The 19,244-nt window shown below is 43.4% G+C and overlaps 1 protein-coding gene across 7 annotated transcripts in view; it reads right to left on the reverse strand.

The window, feature by feature from the left end:
- Positions 1-16,593, reverse strand: part of LOC138743612 (regulator of G-protein signaling 14-like) — a 105,949-nt gene extending 89,356 nt beyond the window's left edge. For 2 of the 7 annotated variants that reach the window (XM_069899131.1, XM_069899126.1), the window contains exon 1: positions 16,445-16,587. In XM_069899131.1, coding sequence (XP_069755232.1) covers positions 16,445-16,483 — 39 coding nt within the window. In that variant the 5' untranslated portion in view covers positions 16,484-16,587. Of the gene's footprint in view, positions 1-14,713; positions 14,820-16,444 lie in introns of those variants that run through there. The other 5 variants (XM_069899128.1, XM_069899127.1, XM_069899129.1 and 2 more) reach the window with 4 other exon arrangements.
- Positions 16,594-19,244: the final 2,651 nt, after the last annotated feature.

The raw sequence follows: 19,244 nt of genomic DNA on the forward strand, positions 1-19,244 counted from the left end.
TCTAAAATAGCATTCTCCCTTGTTGGTCCTTAACCTAATCGCTGAAGAAAGCTATCACGGATGCATTCTATGAAGTCATCCTCCAGTCTCCCTCGACTAACTTGATTTTCCCAATCTATGTGCAAGTTAAAGTCCCCCACAACAAATGTCATTCCATTTTGGTTAATGGCCTGAGCCACTGTGCTATTGTTATTTGGTGGGAAATAGGCAACTCCCACCAGTGATTTTTTTTCCCCTTTACTATCATTAATCCCTACCCAGATGGACTCAACATTCTCCTCCTTAGAACTTCTATCATCTCTCACTTTTGCCCTGATCTCATCCTTCAAGAGTGCCACCCACCCCACCACCTTTACCCTCCTGTCTATCTTTTCATATTACCTGATACCCTTGAATATTTAATTCCCAATTGTACCCACCTTGCAACCATGTTTCTGTGTTGGCCACTAAATCATATGCCTGGGGACTGATTTGTGCCTCAAGTTCACTAACCTCATTTCTATTACTATGGGCAATCAGATAAAGTGCCCTTATGCTTATTGTCCTTTTAGAATCTAGTGGCCTCTGCATCCTTTGCTTTTGACTTTTCTGCCCTCTATTTTTCTTTTCCTCAGTCCTAACTCTAGGTTTTGCCTCTGTACCACTTTCCTCATTCTTTCTTTGTAGGTTCCCATCCCCCTGCCCCATTAATTTAAACCTTCCCCAACAGCACAGGCAAACAATCTCCCTTGGACATTGATCCCAACCCTGCCAGATGTAGACCGTCAGGTTTGTACTGGTCCCATCTGCCCCAGAACCGGTTCCAATGCCCCATAAACTGAAGCCCTTCCTCCTGCACCACTGTTCAAGCCATATATTCATTCTAACTTTCCTGCTCTTTCTACCCTGGCTAGCTCATGGCACTGGTAATAATCCTGAGATTATTACTTTTGAGGATCTACACTTTAATTTATCTCCTAGCTCCCTAAATTCATCTTGTATGACCTCATCCCACTTTCTTCCTATATTGTTGGTACCAATATGGACTATGACAGCTGGCTGTTCACCCTCCCCTTTCAGAATGTCCTACAGCTGTTCTGAGACATCCCTGGCCCTTGCATCCAGGATGTAACACACCATCCGGGAGTCCCGTTTGCAGCCACAGAACCGCCTGTCTGTTCCCCCTACTATAGAATCCCCTATAACTATTGCTCTCCCATTTTTTTTCTCTAATACCCTGAGCGCAAAGCTCTGCAAAAGGTAGTGGACATGGCCCAGGACATTACTGGCAAAACCTTCCCCTCCATTGAGAACATCTGCAGGGAAGGCTGCCGTCTGAGAGCAGCAGCGTTCATCAAGGATCCACATTACCTGGCAATTGCTCTGTCTTGCTGCTTCCATCAGAAAAGAGGTATAGCTGCATCCAAATATTATGTATATAGAGACTTGAATACAAATTAAAATCTCAGTACAGCATTGAAGGAGTGTTGTACTACCACTATAAGAAGATATAAAACAAAGCCCAGTATTAGTGAACTTAAAAAAATCCTTGAGACTATTTCTGGAAGCAGCAAGGTTCAACATTCAACCCACAACATCATCAATGAAACACATTTAACTATGAGATATCTGATTTGGCTTTGGTGTTTACACACTTGTGCACAGAGAAAGCAATGGAATTTCCAATTTCCAGCAAGATCTGACCAATACCTCTACCCCAAAGTCATCTTTATCACAAGGTTATTAATTACACAGCTACATAGATTGGGAAGTACATCAAGATTTTTCTACTATTATTTACACTCAGTTCAATTTGGTCAGAGTTAAGCATTACAGTTATGAAGTTATTCAGGAGGTGCTTCCTCCTTCACTTGCTGCTTTTCAATCAGCTTCAATTTTCAGTCTTACAGTTAGAAATTTTGTTAACATTTTCAATACATGTTTAGAAAATATTGTAGTTTGGTCTCCATCTCACACCCAGTCACACATATACCCATATGCAAGCATGTAACTCCACAGCACACACAAACACACACCAAATACACAAGCATGTAAACACTTACTTACATGCAAACATTCAAACACATATACATATTTGTATAAACACATTTATACTACACAATATGTATATAGACACACAAGCACATCTTTAAGTGACGCATACAAACATATGCACAAGCATTCGCATATATATGAAAACACAAGGTACACAATGAGACACACACACACAAATAAAGTTAGAAATGTAGCCTTGAGAAGTGACAACTCTCAGAAATTAAACACTCAATGAGTTTCTAAAAATGCAGAAAACAGACAAAGTGTAGGCCAGTGTGAGAAGGTCATGAATTCCCACTCACCCACATGGATTTTTATGACACATACTGATAGAATTTTTTTTTGCATCTGGGACTCCCCTCTGTATGATGAAAATACGTGGTCATTTTCACCACAGGTCAGAAAAGGAAACCTACGTGGGTTTTCATTGGAGCTTATTAATTCTTGTTTCAGGTAACACGTTCTTCAGCAGAAAATAATTACATCACTCAGGAATTTACAACAGTAAATAATTGAGCTGGGAATTGAATTCCATTTCTCTCACCTACCAAAGCAACTGTGTCAATTTTCACCAATTGAGTCAACCCAAAATTTAATTAATCTTCCAAGGGTGAAGAAAATTAATGAACTCTGCTCACACCACTGAATAAGTTTCTTTCTTCTTTGGCTTGGCTTCGCGGACAAAGATTTATGGAGGGGGTAAAAGTCCACGTCAGCTGCAGGCTCGTTTGTAGCTGACAAGTCCGATGCGGGACAGGCAGACACGGTTGCAGCGGCTGCAGGGGAAAATTGGTTGGTTGGGGTTGGGTGTTGGGTTTTTCCTCCTTTGCCTTTTGTCAGTGAGGTGGGCTCTGCGGTCTTCTTCAAAGGAGGTTGCTGCCCGCCAAACTGTGAGGCGCCAAGATGTACGGTTTGAGGCGATATCAGCCCACTGGCGGTGGTCAATGTTGCAGGCACCAAGAGATTTCTTTAGGCAGTCCTTGTACCTTTTATTTGGTGCACCTCTGTCACGGTGGCCAGTGGAGAGCTCGCCATATAACACGATCTTGGGAAGGCGATGGTCCTCCATTCTGGAGACGTGACCCACCCAGCGCAGCTGGATCTTCAGCAGCGTGGACTCAATGCTGTCGACCTCTGCCATCTAGAGTACTTCGACGTTAGGGATGAAAGCGCTCCAATGGATGTTGAGGATGGAGCGGAGACAACGCTGGTGGAAGCGTTCTAGGAGCCGTAGGTGATGCCGGTAGAGGACCCATGATTCGGAGCCGAACAGGAGTGTCCGTGAACTACTCTTTGCAGACGATGCCGCTTTAGTTGCCCATTCAGAGCCAGCTCTTCAGTGCTTGACGTCCTGCTTTGCGGAAACTGCCAAAATGTTTGGCCTGGAAGTCAGCCTGAAGAAAACTGAGGTCCTCCATCAGCCAGCTCCCCACCATGACTACCAGCCCCCCCACATCTCCATCGGGCACACAAAACTCAAAACGGTCAACCAGTTTACCTATCTCGGCTGCACCATTTCATCAGATGCAAGGATCGACAATGAGATAGACAACAGACTCGCCAAGGCAAATAGCGCCTTTGGAAGACTACACAAAAGAGTCTGGAAAAACAACCAACTGAAAAACCTCACAAAGATAAGCGTATACAGAGCTGTTATCATACTGAATAAGTATCAGAAGGGTTAACGGACTTCCAATATGTTTTCGGAGGTTGCTCCACTTCAACAGGGCATGGGTATCACTCATAAATACAACCCTCACAGTAACCCTAGTCATCTTTGAATTTATTGGCTTTCAATTTTTAGTTCACAACAATCACAAGAAAGTGGAATAGAGAAAGCCCAAAAATAACCCTTCATAAGTCATTTCAGTTCCAATTAATAATAATAATTGGTTACTGAAAATTCATTGAATTAACTAACTTTAATTCTCCTTGTGTAGTAAGAACTTGCATTGCCAGTCAAGGTTTTGAGCACAGAATGACCAGCCCTGTCACACTGGGGCACCAATACTGTCACTTGGCTACCAGGGAAGCTGAGATACTAGGTAGATTGAACAGAAGTATTCCAAATTTTGAGGGATTTTTTTGTAGGGTAAATATTGGAGAGCCCGTTTCCATTGGCAGGTGGACTAACCACCAGGTAATGTAGCCCTAAAAACTGGTGTAGATCTGAGAAATGTTTTGATGACAATGACAAGTTGTGCCTCAGAACACACAACATGAAAGGGTGATGGAAAGGAGTGCAATATTCACTTTTAACATACAGTCCAAAGGGGGAAAAAAGATTACACAGCATGAATCAAATCCTGAGGAGATTTAGGAAAGCTAATGTTGAGACAATATTCACACTTGTGGGAGAATCTGGAAGCAAAGGGAATAATCTATGTTTTTCAATCAGGTGATTAAAATAATAGACAGGGAAATGTCAGTCATACGTTGGTACAGACAAAACATTTGCTAAAGTATACATGGTTAAAGTTGAAGCTCAGAAAATTGAAGTGAAAATAGTTCCAGGTTAAAGGAGCACAGTTCTGCAGTTGGAGAAGGTGGGATTATCTCTAGGTATGAGGGAAGGGAAACAAAGCTTTGTCTCAGAAGGTGAAACATCAGCCCTGATCATAATGAGTGGTGAAGCAGGTGTTAGCGGCTGAATGGCACGCTCCTCCCAATTTTTTTTTCCCCTGTTATAAGGCTGGGAAGAGATTTTAGAAAGCTGCATACAATCATCAAATATTAAATAAAGAGAAAGAGTGGACAGTGAGTGGCTGAAGGGAGCATTTGCTAGAGGACACGGATTTATGCATTTTGGCAGAAAGGCCAAAAGCAACTGAGAATGCTTTGTCCTCTCACAGGGCAGACCATCAAGGGCAGTCTTGGATTTGGAAATCTGAAAAAATATCAGGGAGCAAAAAAAAACAAACTGCTGAAGGAACTCAGAATCAGAATTAGAATTTATTGCCATGAACACATGTCAGGAAGTTCATTGTTTTGGGCAGCATTACAGGTGCAAAACTGCTGTTATTGCATTTATTTTAAAAAAATAGTGCTAAAGACGAGAAAGTGAGGTAGTTCCTGTGGTTCATTGTTCATTCAGAAATCTGATGGCAGAGGGGAAGAAGCTATTTTTGAACCATTAGTTGTTTGTCTTCAGGCTCCTGGAGCTCCTTCCTGATGGTAGATGTGGGAAGAGGATATGGCCTGGGTGGAAAGGGTCCTTGATGTTAGAGGCTGCTTTCTTGAGACACCGCTGTTTGGAAATGGAGTGAAGACTAATGCCCATGATGACGCTAGCTGAGTTCACAATTCTCTGTTGACTTTTCCTGTCATGTGGATTGTCACCTCCATACCAGATAGAGATGCAACCAGTCAGAATGCTCTCCACGATACTCCTGTAAAAATCTGCAATATCTTTGATGGCATTCCAAATGTTCTTAAACTCTTCATGAAGTATAGCCGCTGGTGTGGCTTCTTTGTGATTGCATTGACGTGAATGCAGCAAGATAGATCTTCAGAGATGTCGACGCACAGAAATTTAAAGTTCCTTACCCTCTTCACTGCTGATCCTGCGATGAGAACTAGTTTGTGTTCGCCTGATTTCCCCTTCCTGAAGTCCACATCAGTTCCTTGGTTTTGCTAATGCTGAGAACAAGATTGTTGATGTGACACCACTCAACTAGCTGATCTATCTCTGTCCTGTACACTTCCTCATTGTAATCTGTGATTCTGCTGACAACCATCGAGTCATTGGCAAATTTGTAGATGGCATGTGAATTGTGCCTGGCCACACTGTCATGAGTGAAAAGAGAATAGAGCAGTGGCTAAGCACGCATCCTTGAGATGCGTCTGTGTTGATTGATAGCTTGTCAGGCCACATCCACATTTCAGGTTGAAGCCCTGCTTCAGCAGTTGTACTTTGGTCCAGATCCAAGCTTCTGCAGTCTCTCGTGTCTACAAAAATACCAACAATATAAAGGAAGAGCCTCTTGATGGGACTGAAACTTGGTGGCTTTTTGAAAAAGCACAAAGGATAGACTTGCCTCTTGCTGCACTCAGTGTCTATATACAGCCAGATGTCGCACAGCGTCCTTTTGGGGAAAATCTGACCGCATGTACGTCCGCTCAGAAATCCCGACTGGAGAACGGGACGTATCTCTCGTAACTGAACCTGCTCAATTCGCTCACTGATCCTCTCAGTCACATCCACTGACTGAGCTGCTGCCACAAGACTTCCAGTTCAGTCCTTTGAAGCTACCATACAATGCATTGATGCAGCCACTTTCAATTGTGCTCCTCTAAAATATTGTCAGGATGGGGGCCAGCAGCCTTGCCCTCCTCACACTCCTTTGGAAGTATGGGCACTGCTGTGCCTTCTTGATTAATGAGGTGGAATTGTGGGTCCATAATAGATCATCCTTTATATGCACTTGAAGGAACTTTATACTAGCCACTCTCTCCACCATTCTATCTTAAATACTATAATTGTACCTCATTTGGAAGTGTGGGCAGTTTACTTTATTATAGACACATTTCTGACAATAATCTTTCAATTAAAGATTTCATGTTTTTTTGTAAATATGTAGAAAAATACTTCTGATAACATTGCAACAATCCAATTTGATTCTTGTCCTTCACAGGCTGAGTTCCACCCTTCCCCACAATGTAATCTGAAATTGATAAGCAGCACACTTGGTCATCATGCACCAGGGGTCCATGGTCTTCCTGAACGAACCAGTGATGAAAACAGAATATGATGGAAATTCTTGGTAGATCACATGGCTTCTGCAGAGAGAGAATCTTGGTCTCTCTGATCGCCCCATTACAGGAAGGATGTTGAGTCTTTCAAAAGGGTTCAGAAGAGATATTTGAGTAAAAACACACCGAAATGCTGGAGGAACTCAGCCAATCTTTTCAACGTCTATAGAAGACAAAGATATATTGCCGACGTTTCGGGCCTGAGCCCTTCTTCAAGCAAGAAGCAGAATAACCCAGAAGCAGGAAGTTTCGAAAAGTCTCAGATCTAAAACAATGAGGGAGGAATCCAGACCACCAACATGTGTTAATTGGATATGATAAGGGATGAAGTAATAATTTATCATGTTTGCGGGAAAGGAGATGGAATGGAGAGACAGAGATAGGGAAAAGCGATGAGGAAGGGTGGGGGGTTAAAAAATCCAAGAAGTTGAGGCAGATTCATTGAATATATTTAAGAGGGAATTAGATATATTTCTTCAGTATAAGGGAATTAGGGGTTACGGAGAGAAGGCGGGGACAGGGTACTGAACTTTAAGATCAGCCATGATCTCATTAAATGGGGGATCAGGCTTGAAGGGCCGAATGACCTACTCCCGCTCCTATCTTCTATGTTTCTATGTTTCTATGTAATGCCATCCAGTTGAAGGGTGCCCAGTTGGAAGATGAGGTGAGGTTCCTCCAGTTTACAGGTTCAGCATGACAGAGCATGAGACCATGGGCAGACATGTCAGCAAGGGAATGGGATGGAGAATTGATTTACCAGGATGCTGCCAGGATTAGAGGATATCAGCTACAAGGACCAACTCAAGTTGTTTACTTTTGACCGTCAGATGCCGAGAGTTTATATTATAATGAGGATCAGAGACAGGGTGGTACAGAATCTTTTATCCCCCCTCAGGGTAAACATGTCAGGTGAAGGGGGAAACTTAAAAGAGATATGCAGGAAAACCTTTTTGGGCCAGGGATGGGCTGCCAGGGGTAGTGGTGGAAACAGAAATAGTAGTGCTGAAAGCTTCAAGATGGATTCATAAACATGCAGGAAATCAAGGGACATGGATAACATGCAGGAAGGAGAGACTAAGTTTAATCTGGTATTATCTTTTATAATATTTTATTTATAATTTTTAAATCTCAAACAAGTTTCCATATTCAAATATTTACAAATATAATTATAGCTATGTACAAAAATCAACCACCAAGTTCATTTCTCACCCCCCCTCCACCCCTTCCACACTTCACACTCATACCCCGCATACAGGACATCTACAACATAGGTAAAGAAATCATCTCAGCCCCTTATTCCTTTCAAGTTGCTTCTTCGTTCCAGGCTCTTTCAATATATACAAATTTGTTTGGGGCAGACACACCTGTTGGGGAACATGCTGGACATCTGGACATGAAGCTCTCCCAATTTCAAATACAATTCATAATGATCGCATCTACGTTCGCACACCACACCCAGACTAATAGGAACAAAGGAGAAAATGAAAATGAAAAGAAATTAACCAATAAATAAGGTTCGAGGATTCACCACACTTCAGCAGTGAGCGCCCGGGCTCTTGATTATGGTATGATGGAACCACCTCCTTAGTCCCCCCAAATGGAAGGGTAGATTGATGGAGTAGGGGATGAAGGTACGCAGGACCATATCTGCGCCCCAACATAATTTAAATATGGTCACCAAATTTTAAAGAACGTACTTTTTTTCCTCAGATTATAGGTAATTTTCCCCAGGGGAACACACCTCCACCTTTCTGTGTTCCAAATCACAATGTCTACATGGCAGTCAGATTTCCAGGTAACCGCTATGCACTTCCTGACCTCTGCCAATGCGATCATTATGAATTGTATTTGAAATTGGGAGAGCTTCATGTCCAGATGTCCAGCATGTTCCCCAACAGGAATAATTCTAGATCCTGTGGGAACTCTTTACCTCTTTAACTCTTTCCAGGCTTTGGCCTACATCTACCCAAAAGGGCCTCAACTTGGTACATGTCCAGATTGCGTGCACAAAGGTTCCTTTCATGATACTGCATCTAAAGCATTAGTCAGAAATTTCTGGCCTAGCCTTGTTCATGTTCTGTGGGGTCAAATCTAACTGAGGAAGGAAATTGTACTATACCAGCCTACATCTTGCATTTATACTTGCTGCAATGCTGATCCGACACAGGTCTGACCAGCATTGCTTATTAATTGTTATTCCTAAATCCGACTCCCACCTTTGCCTCGATTTATGGAGGCCTGGTTTTGGACTTGTGCTTTGGAGCAGGAAATACCTTGTAAAAATACATTTTCATGTGTTCCCCCTTTCGAATCAGTGTCTATCTTTAGCACAAACATTGAAGGCCAAAGGGCCTGTTCTATGCTGAGTTGATCTTTCAATTCAAAGGCTCTTCATCCAAACGTCAATAATCTTCTAGCTGAAAAGTTAACCTGAAATGTCTTGACCCGAAACATTATCTCTCACTGACGCTGCCTGATCTGCTGAATATTTCCACCTTTTCTGATTTTATTTTTGATTTCCAGCATCTGTAGATTTTTTTGGATTTTCGTTGACTACAGGAACTAATGTCAGAAAATGAATAGAATCTTTTGAGCTGTGCCAAAATATCAGAAATTAATAAAACATGAAAAATAGAGTAGATATTTTAACTAGGTTTCTTACCTATTGAAGAGCAATTTCATTCTTTAATTCAGTTCCCACAATAGATGATGAACTTCATTAATCTGAGAGAGCAGACGCTCACACTCTCACTACCACACCTCCGGACCTCACTGCCACAACTTGCCGCGGACCAGACCGGAACTCTGTCCTCTCCCTGATCCACTCCTTCAACTGTTAGATCTACACTCACCTGGCATTCATCAAGGATCAGTTTCCCTGGAGACTGTAGCCTCTGCAACCTTCGACCTTGGCCCTGGCCACCCGCAGGCTGGAGTTCCTGACACCTCCACCATTAATCCCGCCACTCGTGCTGAAGCCGTCATCACCTCCACTGGTGATTCCGACTGCCAACATACCATAGCCCCCACCAATTTTGTTGATGCAGGTATTTACCTCAGTCCCAACCAACAATGCTCTGGTGCCCACATTGACTCCATCACCAGTTTACAGACCAACATCAGGCTTGCAAGGCTGACACCTTGGATTCCTCCATTGCTAGATCGGACTGCCTCATTCTTCCCCCCCCCACTCATTACCCTTCTCTATCCCCTCACTTCTCTCCCTACCCCATTAACTCCTTTAAGCACTTCTTTTCTTCTGAATCTCCTAGCCCTTAGACCATTCTCCACAACTCCCCTCCGACCTTCCCCCTTTCTTTCAAACCCCCGCCCTCTGACGCCCTCATGTGACCCCCATTCCCCTCTAACTCCCCACTCCCCTAGCCCTGAGACTCTCCCTTCACCCTCAACTCCCCTCATAACTTCCACCTCCCCCTCTACCTCCCCACCTTTGACTTCCCCAACCCTCCATATTTCCTACCCCACCCCCACACCCTCTCCATTCAGAGCCAGCCTCTCCCAATTACTTCTCAGCTCTTTTCTCTTGTGCCCTTCCACACCTCTCCACCTATGACCTTTGGCCCTGTGCTCCTCCCCCTTTCAGCTCATGCCTTGAGGAAAGGCTCAGACCTGTAATATTAGTTGTGAATCTTCATCTTTGCTACATAAAGAAAGCTACGTGACTTGCTGAGTTTCTCCAGCATTTTTGTGTAAACTACAATCAGCGTTTGCAGATTTTTTGTGTTTAACTCATTAACCTGATGTTGTCTTAGCATTATGGGGAATTGTACTCTTGTTCTTAATTGAATTATCAAAGGAATCTCACAAAGACAGGCTTTAGAAGTCTCAGTCAAATACCAGCAGATTCAGGGAAAAGGGCAACGTGAAATTCATAGATAAAAACATGTTACAACTGGACTTTGTAATTGACAAGTCTAGTGGTGAATGGCTGTAAATCTGCCGGATTAGAAGTCTGACAGCCTCTAATGTACAGAGGTATTCTTTGTTGGTCAAGGCTCACTCCCAAGCTATATGAACCCCTGCCAACTGCACAGAGATACAGGCCACTAACAACAGCATGATGAGCCTACCTGATGTCATGCAATATTACTGCATGCACAACCAAACACATCTACCCAAGCAGGAGTAATGCTGAGGAAATTGGTCCCCAAGCAAAAGGCTTAGTCATAGAGCTGTCGAACTGTACAACATTGGGACAGGCTCTTTGGCTCAACATTCACACTGACCATTTTGTTCATCTGAGCTGGTGCTTTAAATGTACCCGCTTCCAATTCAAGTTCTTTTTCATTTGACTGTAGCATATCCAACCCGGTGAAACAGTGATCCTCAGGTGCACAGTGCACACATGCAGACACAATACATAATAATTGCGTATATACATAGAGATTTGGTTTTAAATAAATATATAAATATTTTTGGGATGATTTACTCGGTTATAGGATACTATTAACCAATCTCAAAGCATACTGGAAGAAGCTATTTCGCCAGCCTGGCCGTCCTTTTATAAAAATAAAATTTTGACATACAGCACAGTAACAGGCTATTTCAGCCCACGAGTCCATGTCATCAAATTTACACCCCATTAACCTACAGCCCCAGTACATTTTGAACTTTGGGAGGAAACCGTAGTCCCCGGGGAAAACCCACGCAAACACAGGGAGAACAGACAGCACCAGTCCCAATCGATGGCACTGTAAAGGCATTGCGCTCACCATACTGCCCTAATTTTGATGCTCCTGTACCTGTTACAAATGTAGAGGTGCACTATGGCATTCTCTTGCTCAATGAATTGGCTGTATGGAGAATGTGAAGGAGAAAGCTCATCGTGACAATACAGTCATCAGCCTGAAGCTTTACCACCTCTGCAGATGCTGCCTGATCTGCTAAATATTTTCAACGTTTTTTTGGTTTGTGTCCGATTTTCAGCATTTACAGTTTTTTTGCTTTTGTATTGATGCTGTCATACTTTGAATGGATCAATTCAACATCAGCAATGTCTCACAGAAATGTCTTTGATGAAGGACTCAAGCCCGAAACATCAGTTATGTATTTTTGCCTTTGCTACATAAATCTTCGCTAGGATTCTCCTAAATAGAATAATACCTAGTGTCGCCGAGAATATTCTCCCAGAATCACAGTGTGGCTTTCGCGCAAACAGAGGAACTACTGACATGGTCTTTGCCCTCAGACAGCTCCAAGAAAAGTGCAGAGAACAAAACAAAGGACTCTACATCACCTTTGTTGACCTCACCAAAGCCTTCGACACCGTGAGCAGGAAAGGGCTTTGACAAATACGAAAGCGCCTCGGATGCCCCCCAAAGTTCATCAACATGGTTATCCAACTGCACGAAAACCAACAAGGTCAGGTCAGATACAGCAATGAGCTCTCTGAACCCTTCTCCATTAACAATGGCGTGAAGCAAGGCTGCATTCTCGCACCAACCCTCTTTTCAATCTTCTTCAGCATGATGCTGAACCAAGCCATGAAAGACCTCAACAATGAAGACGCTGTTTACATCCAGTACTGCACGGATGGCAGTCTCTTCAATCTGAGGCGCCTGCAAGCTCACACCAAGACACAAGAGAAACTTGTCCATGAACTACTCTTTGCAGACGATGCCGCTTTAGTTGCCCATTCAGAGCCAGCTCTTCAGCGCTTGACGTCCTGTTTTGCGGAAACTGCCAAAATGTTTGGCCTGGAAGTCAGCCTGAAGAAAACTGAGGTCCTCCATCAGCCAGCTCCCCACCATGACTACCAGCCCCCCCACATCTCCATCGGGCACACAAAACTCAAAACGGTCAACCAGTTTACCTATCTCGGCTGCACCATTTCATCAGATGCAAGGATCAAGAACGAGATAGACAACAGAGTCGCCAAGGCAAATACCGCCTTTGGAAGACTACACAAAAGAGTCTGGAAAAACAACCAACTGAAAAACCTCACAAAGATAAGCGTATACAGAGCCGTTGTGATACCCACACTCCTGTTCGGCTCCGAATCATGGGTCCTCTACCGGCATCACCTACGGCTCCTAGAACGCTTCCACCAGCGTTGTCTCCGCTCCATCCTCAACATTCATTGGAGCGCTTTCATCCCTAATGTCGAAGTACTCGAGATGGCAGAGGCCGACAGCATCGAGTCCACGCTGCTGAAGATCCAGCTGCGCTGGGTGGGTCACGTCTCCAGAATGGAGGACCATCGCCTTCCCAAGATCGTGTTATATGGCGAGCTCTCCACTGGCCACCGTGACAGAGGTGCACCAAAGAAAAGGTACAAGGACTGCCTAAAGAAATCTCTTGGTTTCTGCCACATTGACCACCGCCAGTGGGCTGATATCGCCTCAAACCGTGCATCTTGGCACCTCACAGTTTGGCGGGCAGCAACCTCCTTTGAAGAAGACCGTAGAGCCCACCTCACTGACAAAAGGCAAAGGAGGAAAAACCCAACACCCAACCCCAACCAACCAATTTTCCCCTGCAACCGCTGCAACCGTGTCTGCCTGTCCCGCATCGGACTTGTCAGCCACAAACGAGCCTGCAGCTGACGTGGACATTTACCCCCTCCATAAATCTTTGTCCGCGAAGCCAAGCCAAAGAAAGAAAAAGAAACATAAAGGACATTGTTTGACCTGCTGGGCTTCTCCAGAATTTTGTGTTTTTACTTCAACCACAGTGTCTACAGAATTTTGTGATTTACTTCATAGAAATGCCTTATATTTTAACAACTGAAAATTCCATTTGTATAAAATTATCTTTTTCTTTTGATTATATAAAAAAGATTTTCATTATTAGCTCTTTGAATCTGGTTGGACTCCTAAATACCTGTCAGATCTCCCCTTAAACTTCGAAAGTCATCTGAGAGTTAAATCACAAAGGGCAGTTAGTAAATAGGTTTTTGTTTTCTCTGGAGATTAGATGTGAGCATTGCTAATATCAAAGTGTTCAAAATAATGCTAAAGTTATGATGAAAGAAGAGAAAATGATGGAAAGAAGGAAAAAAAGGAAGGAAGAAAAGAAAGAAAAGCAGAAAATCTGCAGACGCTGTGACTAGTTTACATGGAAAAGCTGGAGAAACTCAGCAGGTCACACAGCATTCTTTACATAGTAAAGATATATAACCCACATTTTGGACCTAAGGACTACATCAAGGTATGAGCAAAAAGTAGGCACGCACCTGGATAAAATGCTGGGGGCAGGGGGAGTGGGGCAGGCCCACAGGCATAAGGTCAGAGGTGGATGTGTGTGGGAGGGCACAAGAGAAAAAAATCTGAGGTGATGAGGAGGGAGATAGATGAGGGAAGGACGTGTGGAGAGCTGGAGGAAAGGAGGCAGAGGAATGGGGAAGAGAGTCACCCAATGGAAAGCAGAGAAGTCAGTTAATGCCAGCTGGTTGGAGGGTGTCCAGACAGAATAATAAGTGTTATTTCCCCAGTTTATGAGTGGACTCATCTTGGCAGTTAACGAGGCCATGGACAGACATGACCATAAACATTGGTGCACAGAATTGAAATGATTGGCCATTGAGAGATTCCATCTATTGCAATGGGCAGAACAATGGTACTCAATGAAATAATCTCCCAGTCTATGTCTTGTGGTGGAAAGAACGCAACAACAGGATACCGAGTGCAGTAGATAAGTACCATAGATTCACAACTGAAGTGCTGAGACCCTGAATGGTGATAAGGGAAGAGGTATGGGTGAGAACAAGTTCTGCCAGGCAGAGGAGGTTGGCGGTGAAGGGGGACTGGCTGGATCCCCTCCCCCTACCTCCTTTCTACTTTGTTCTCTTGTGCCCTCCCACCCATATCCACCTATGACCTCCTGCCTGTGGGTTTATGCTCCTCCACTTGCTCTCCCCCCCCCCCCCACTTTATTCAGGTGCCTGTCTGCATTTTGCTCATACCTTGATGAAGGGCTCAGGCCTGAAACGTTGGCGATATGTCTTTATCTTTGCATGAGTTTCACCATCATTTTTGTGCAAAAGAAAGAAAGAAATGAAATAGTTTAAAGGTGCAGTGAAGGAAACATTGCATTGCAGCAAGTTGCACACATGTTCCCACAAACTGTAATGTGGTAATGTTCAGATAATCTGCTCTTGGTGAGATAGGTTGATAGATATATGTAATCAACAATGCTGAGGATATCTTTTCCCGTTATCTTTCTATAAAAAAAATGCCACCCAAAGAGGACAGAGTTTCAGTGTATTAATGGATGGCATTTCTAATAACATGGTACCCTCCCAGTTCTGCCTGAGAGTGTGTGTTAACTTTTTTGTGCTCAGCTGCTGGGATTCCTCCTTTTACTACGATTGGAGTGTTTGCAGAATTTGTGTTTCTCACCCCCACCCCCTTCCCCTTCAGTCTCCAGGGTAAGACTTCAAACAAGAAACCTCTGATTCAGTTGTAAGAGTGCCACAAAATCAACTAAAATGCTGATATTGTGAACCCAGGTTGTACATTCTCCAGCCAGGGAATATGTGTGCATGAACTGGTCAATCACAGTAGGCAGACTTTGTGATGTTTCATTCAGAAGCTTCCACCACATCCTGTTTAAAGGATTAAACAACCATATAGCAATATTTCTCTTCATGCAGTGCTCCCTCTCAGTGCCCCACCCTTCAGATAGGAACGGGTTTACACTTGTCACATACCTCAGCAGAAATAGGAGGAAATCTCTTAAAAATACAAGACCAAGAACAACATAAAACTTGCAAAATAACTTGCCACAAGGAGCAATAATCTGGAGCTCGTGGGATAAGTATGATTTTGCACCTACATTAAAGTCAACTGTTTCCATGGTCTCCAGTATAGCTGGGACTGTCACTGCAGCAGTGAGCTGATATTGCAGAAGTGCTTATTATGCATGTATGCCACATTGTCCAATATTGTGCTAATATTATGATGCAATAAGGTAATGACAGATATTTTCACAAACAGGGGAAAGGAGACCTATGACATTCAGTTCCCTTGGAGAGATCACTCAAAGGTGATCCTTACAAAGGACACGATCAATACGAGGGTCAGCCCCTGCTGGCCTCATTTCAGATTGCTCTTGGGAAATTCGATCCACAGTGGGCAAACATCAGTTAATGTAATACAGCGATTAAAATGATACTTGGATCTTTCTAGCCAGCTGAAGATTCCTGAGGAGGGTGGGACCCAACACCTGCCCAGCTTTGAACAGCAAGTTCAAATTTACCAGGGATATCCTATGCACGTTACACCCACTTAACATGAAATCACTCTGTAAAGACTGATTTCCAGCAATAATTTTCCCCCTCAAGTTATCAAGAGGAGGAGTGTTCAAACATAATATGGTATGACACTGCGACGTTAATGTGTCAGTGAAGGTATCTGTACCCACACACCCCTTCCAGAAATAAAATTGTACAATTCATAATTTTTGCAATCAATACAATGCATTTCATTGAATAGATTATTACATCCATCAATTTCTGTGTACTGTTTATAAAGATGCAGCTGGTGATAAAGTTAAGTAGGTTCAAGCTTAAGAGATAAAAGGTCAGCAGGAGGCACAATCATTTTGTAAAAACATAGGCACGAGGAAACTTGCAGCTTATCGGACTGACACTTTAAAAACAAATACTTCAATTCATGGGTCTATAGGCACTCACCATCCTCCCACTGATGGCAAGCTTTGTTTTTCCTGCCATGTCTTTTGCCTAGAACATTGGATATTTTCTGCAGAGGCTTGCTGGAGAGAAGGAGGCAGTGCTGTAACTTGTATTGTTCTCCAACGAGCACTTAGAGTACTGCAGTCACTCTTCCTCAGGAAAGACTGTCATAGCAACAGACCACAGAAGGAAGTCGAAATCTCACTCTTCTGAGTCACATTTGCTTCACTTTGCTCTGGAGGGTTGGTGCTTGGACCTATTCTGCGACACAACCAGAATGATATATCTAATAACTCCTTGCCGGTTGCATGGAGATTAAGGTCATGATTTGGGGAGGGGTGGGGAAGTAATGTAAACAAATGAGCCCTGGATCCAGTCAAGCCTTTTTTGCTGGTGTCATTTCTCTAAATATTCTACAACCTAAGGACAACCGACTCCATAGTCTTTTCGTAGGGTGGAAGGATTGCTCAAGGAGATGACCACACTTATAATTAGGCCTCCGGTCAGTGTGTTTGGGAATGCTCTAAAACTGAGGGAGAGCGCAAAGGCAAAGTTAGGATAGATAGGAAGATGCTGTAAGGTCTTCTGGCCCCTGAGAAGGTGGAAAATAAACATCATCATGGCTACAATCTGCCCTCCCCTGAGGCTAATCAGTTCTTCAATAAGTTTGATCTGCTGGCAAGCTGTTGATAGAGCTTTGCCCAAAGCCTGATTAACAGGACTCCCTGAGCTTCAGCAAAGCTATGGATAAGGGTGAAAAAGCAGACAAAATGCAAAAGTACTTAATTGGGGAAGAGCTAATTATGATGGCGTGAGGCAGGAGCTAGCGGGAGTAAAGTGGAAACAGTTATTCAAAGGTGAAAGTACAGAAGTAATGGGGAGAAAGTTTAGGGACCACTTGTGTTGAGATCAGGATCGGTTTGTCCCACTGAGACAAGGAAAAGGGAACTATGGTTGACCACACAGGCAAGGCAGCTTGTCAAGAGGAAGAAGGAAGCATATATTAAGATATAAAAAGCAGAAAACAGAGGAAGGGATCATGAGACATATATGGCCGCCAAGAAGGAGCTTAAAAAAGGACTTAGGAGAGCTCAAAGGGGGCATGAAAAGGGCTTGGCAAGTTGGATTAAAGGGAAACCCAAGGCATTCTCTGCTTATGTAACGTACGGAAGGATGGCAAGAATGAAGGTAGGGCTGCTAAAGGATAAAGAAGTAAGTATGTGCCTGGAGGTGGAGGGGGCTGGGGAGGTCCTAAATCAATTCAATGCTTCATTATTAACAAGAGAAAAGGACCTGGATCAGGGTGAGGTCAGAATAGAACAGGCTTGCATTCTGGACAATGTTGAAATTTAGGAACCAGTGTTGTATCTTCCTAAAAACATTAAGATTGAAAGCTCACTGGGGTCAGATGTGATATTCCAAAAGTTGCTGTGGGAATGAAGGGAAGAGATAGCTGGGGCAGTGGCTCTGATCTTTGAGTCCTCTTTGGTCACAGTGGAGATGCCAGAGGATTGGAGAATGGTGAAGGTAGTCCCATGTTTAAAAAAATGTAATGGAGAGAATCCTGGGAATTATAGACCGGCGAGTCACGTCAATGGTGTGCAAATGAGTGATAGGATCTACGAGCATTTGGAGAAGTACAGTCTACTCAAGGATAGTCAGCATGACTTTGTAATGGGAAGGTCATGCCTCACGAGCGTAATTGAATTGTTTGAGGAGGTAACAAAGGGTAGGGGGGTAGATGTGGTCTATATAGATTTTAGCAAGGCATTTGACAAGGTCTCCCATAAGAGACTTGTTCAGAAACTCATGAGGGACTGGATCCATGGAAACTTGGCTGTGTGGATAAAAACAAAATTGGCTTGCATGTAGAAAGAGAGAGCAGTAGTGGAAGGAAAGTATTCTGTCTGGTGGTCAGTGATTAGTGGAGGGGCTGCAGGGATCTGTTCTGTTACCCCTGCTCTTGGTGATTTTTATAAATGACCTGGATGAAGAGGTGGAAGGATGGGTCAGTAAGTTTGCAAATGATGTAAAGGTTTGAGGAGTTGAGGATAGTGTTGAAGATGGTCATGGGTTACAAAAGGATATAGACAGGATGCAGAATTGGGTGAAAAAGTGTCAGATGGAATTAAATCCAGTTAAGTGTGAGGTGATGCATTTTGGAAGAACAAACCGGAAGTATAGGGTCAATGATTGGTTTCTTAGGAGTGTGGATAAACAGAGGGACTTTAGAATCCAAATGCCTCAAGGATGCCATGCAGGTCGATGGGATAGTTAAGAAGGCCTATGGGATGTTGGGCTTCATGAATAGGGGGATTGAGTTCAAGAGTCAAGAGGTCATGTTTTGAGACCACACTTGAAGCATTGTGCTCAGTTCTGGTCACTTCATTATAGGAAGGATGTGGAGGCTATGAAGAGGGGACAGAGGAGATTTACCAGGATGATGCTTGGATTTGAAAATGAGTTTTATGAGGTAAGGTTAGCAGCGCTGGGATTTTTTTCTTTGGAGCAAAGAAGAATGAAAAGAGAATTACTAGAGGTCTATAACATTTTGAGAGGGATAGATAAGATGGACAGCCTGGAACTTTTTTCCCAGGACAAGAATAGCAAACACCAGGGGATATCTCTACAAAGTTAATGGAGAAAGGTTTAGGGGAGACATCAAGGGTAAGATTTTTTTTTAGGTGCCTGGAATGCCTTGCCAGGAATGGTGGTGGAGGCTGAAACATTGGGGACATTTAAGAGACTCTTAGGCAGATACATGGATGGAAGCAAATAGAGGGTTATAATGTAGGGAGAG

Source organism: Narcine bancroftii, chromosome 9, assembly GCF_036971445.1.
Source record: "Narcine bancroftii isolate sNarBan1 chromosome 9, sNarBan1.hap1, whole genome shotgun sequence".
Taxonomy (NCBI): domain Eukaryota; kingdom Metazoa; phylum Chordata; class Chondrichthyes; order Torpediniformes; family Narcinidae; genus Narcine; species Narcine bancroftii.